We start from the raw sequence: 1467 nt of genomic DNA on the forward strand, positions 1-1467 counted from the left end.
AGAAGCGGAGTACGTGTTCATGTGTATCCCAACCAGCACTCCAGAGGAGACGCACTCTGCCGTCTTCGGCCGTATTCTGCTGTATTCACTGTACTCTTCTCCGTTGTATTCACGCGGTGCTCTGAAGACGCTGCACAAGACCGTGCTCCCGCCCTGACGTTGGCGTATTCAGTACGTAGGCTTGTGGCGCGCGCGCACCAGCTGACCATGGAGGGCTACACGTGGTGCCACGAGCGGAACGTCGTCACCGTCTTCTCGGCGCCGAACTACTGCTACCGCTGCGGCAACCAGGCCGCCATTCTTGAGGTGGACGAGCACCACAAGTACAACTTCATCCAGTTCGACCCGGCGCCGAGGCGAGGAGAGCCGCACGTCTCGCGCAGGGCGCCCGACTACTTTCTGTGACGCCCCCGGGCCCGCATGAGAACAATCATTGTCCGACAGTCGCGGGGCGGGGGGGTGTGTCTCGAGCTCCACGGCGCATGTGGGCCATGTCACGTCTTTCAATCTCCGGAGGGCGGGGAGCGGGGCGAGCGGCCCGGGCACGCAGCGGGGATAGAGTTTCGTTGAGCGCCCCCCCGTGGGTGAGACGGGGGGGGTTTTGAGGCCGCCGTCGCCGCGTTGTACTTCTCTAGTACTGTATTTTGTGCTGGGGCATGCGTGGTATTCGCGTATAACTCCGGAAGAGGCGAAGGGGGGGGGGGGCGGGGGGGGAGCCACGGGCCGGACGGCGGGTGCCCTGGTCGTTGAGCCGCTCCGCCCAGACAGTGCAGAAGTGACAAAGTGTGGACGAGACGGCGGGGCCCCGTGCGCCGGGCTCGACGCGAAGGGCCCCCTGAGGGCGCGAGGAGAGTCACGCCGTGCCCGCGTCGCCCCCCCCGCTGGCCTCCCCTCCCGCCGACTCCGCCGGCTCCAAGGCCTGCTCCACCGGCTGGAAGGACTGCGCGTCCGCGTCCCAGCGGTAGTAGACGCCGCCGCCCGCCGCCGGCCAGTACAGCGCGGTCCGCGCGTCGAACCAGAGGCCGCTCGAGGCGTTGTAGTAGCACCCCGAGCCCGCGTCCAGGACGAACCCGCCCGCGAGCGCCATCGAGTGCGCCTGAGGTGAGAGGTGAGCAGTGAGGTCAACCTGAGTGAGTGTGTGTGAGAGTGCGTGTGTGTGAGAGTGCGTGTGTGTGAGAGAGTGTGTGTGAGAGTGCGTGTGTGTGAGAGTGTGTGTGAGAGTGCGTGTGTGTGAGAGTGTGTGTGAGAGTGCGTGTGCGTGTGAGAGTGCGTGTGTGTGAGAGAGTGTGTGAGAGTGCGTGTGTGCGTGAGTGCGTGTGTGCGTGAGTGAGTGTGTCACGAGTGCGCCTCTGCCGTCACTCCCCCCGGAGGGCTGCCCTCGCCTCCTAAGGTCAAGTCAGGTACCCGTCACACTTCTTCGAGTGCCGAGGACCTGTACTCCGCTTCGAACGCGCCTCCTCCTCCCCC

At 65.5% G+C, this 1467-nt stretch overlaps 1 protein-coding gene across 1 annotated transcript in view; it reads left to right on the plus strand.

Annotated features, from left to right (window-relative positions):
• Positions 1–675, plus strand: part of EMIHUDRAFT_439078 (hypothetical protein) — a 2021-nt gene extending 1346 nt beyond the window's left edge. The window contains exon 5 of the mRNA XM_005757223.1: positions 107–675. Coding sequence (XP_005757280.1) covers positions 107–405 — 299 coding nt within the window. The 3' untranslated portion in view covers positions 406–675. The remainder of the gene's footprint in view (positions 1–106) is intronic.
• Positions 676–1467: the final 792 nt, after the last annotated feature.

This window comes from Emiliania huxleyi, assembly GCF_000372725.1.
Source record: "Emiliania huxleyi CCMP1516 unplaced genomic scaffold EMIHUscaffold_92, whole genome shotgun sequence".
NCBI classification, from domain to species: domain Eukaryota; phylum Haptophyta; order Isochrysidales; family Noelaerhabdaceae; genus Emiliania; species Emiliania huxleyi.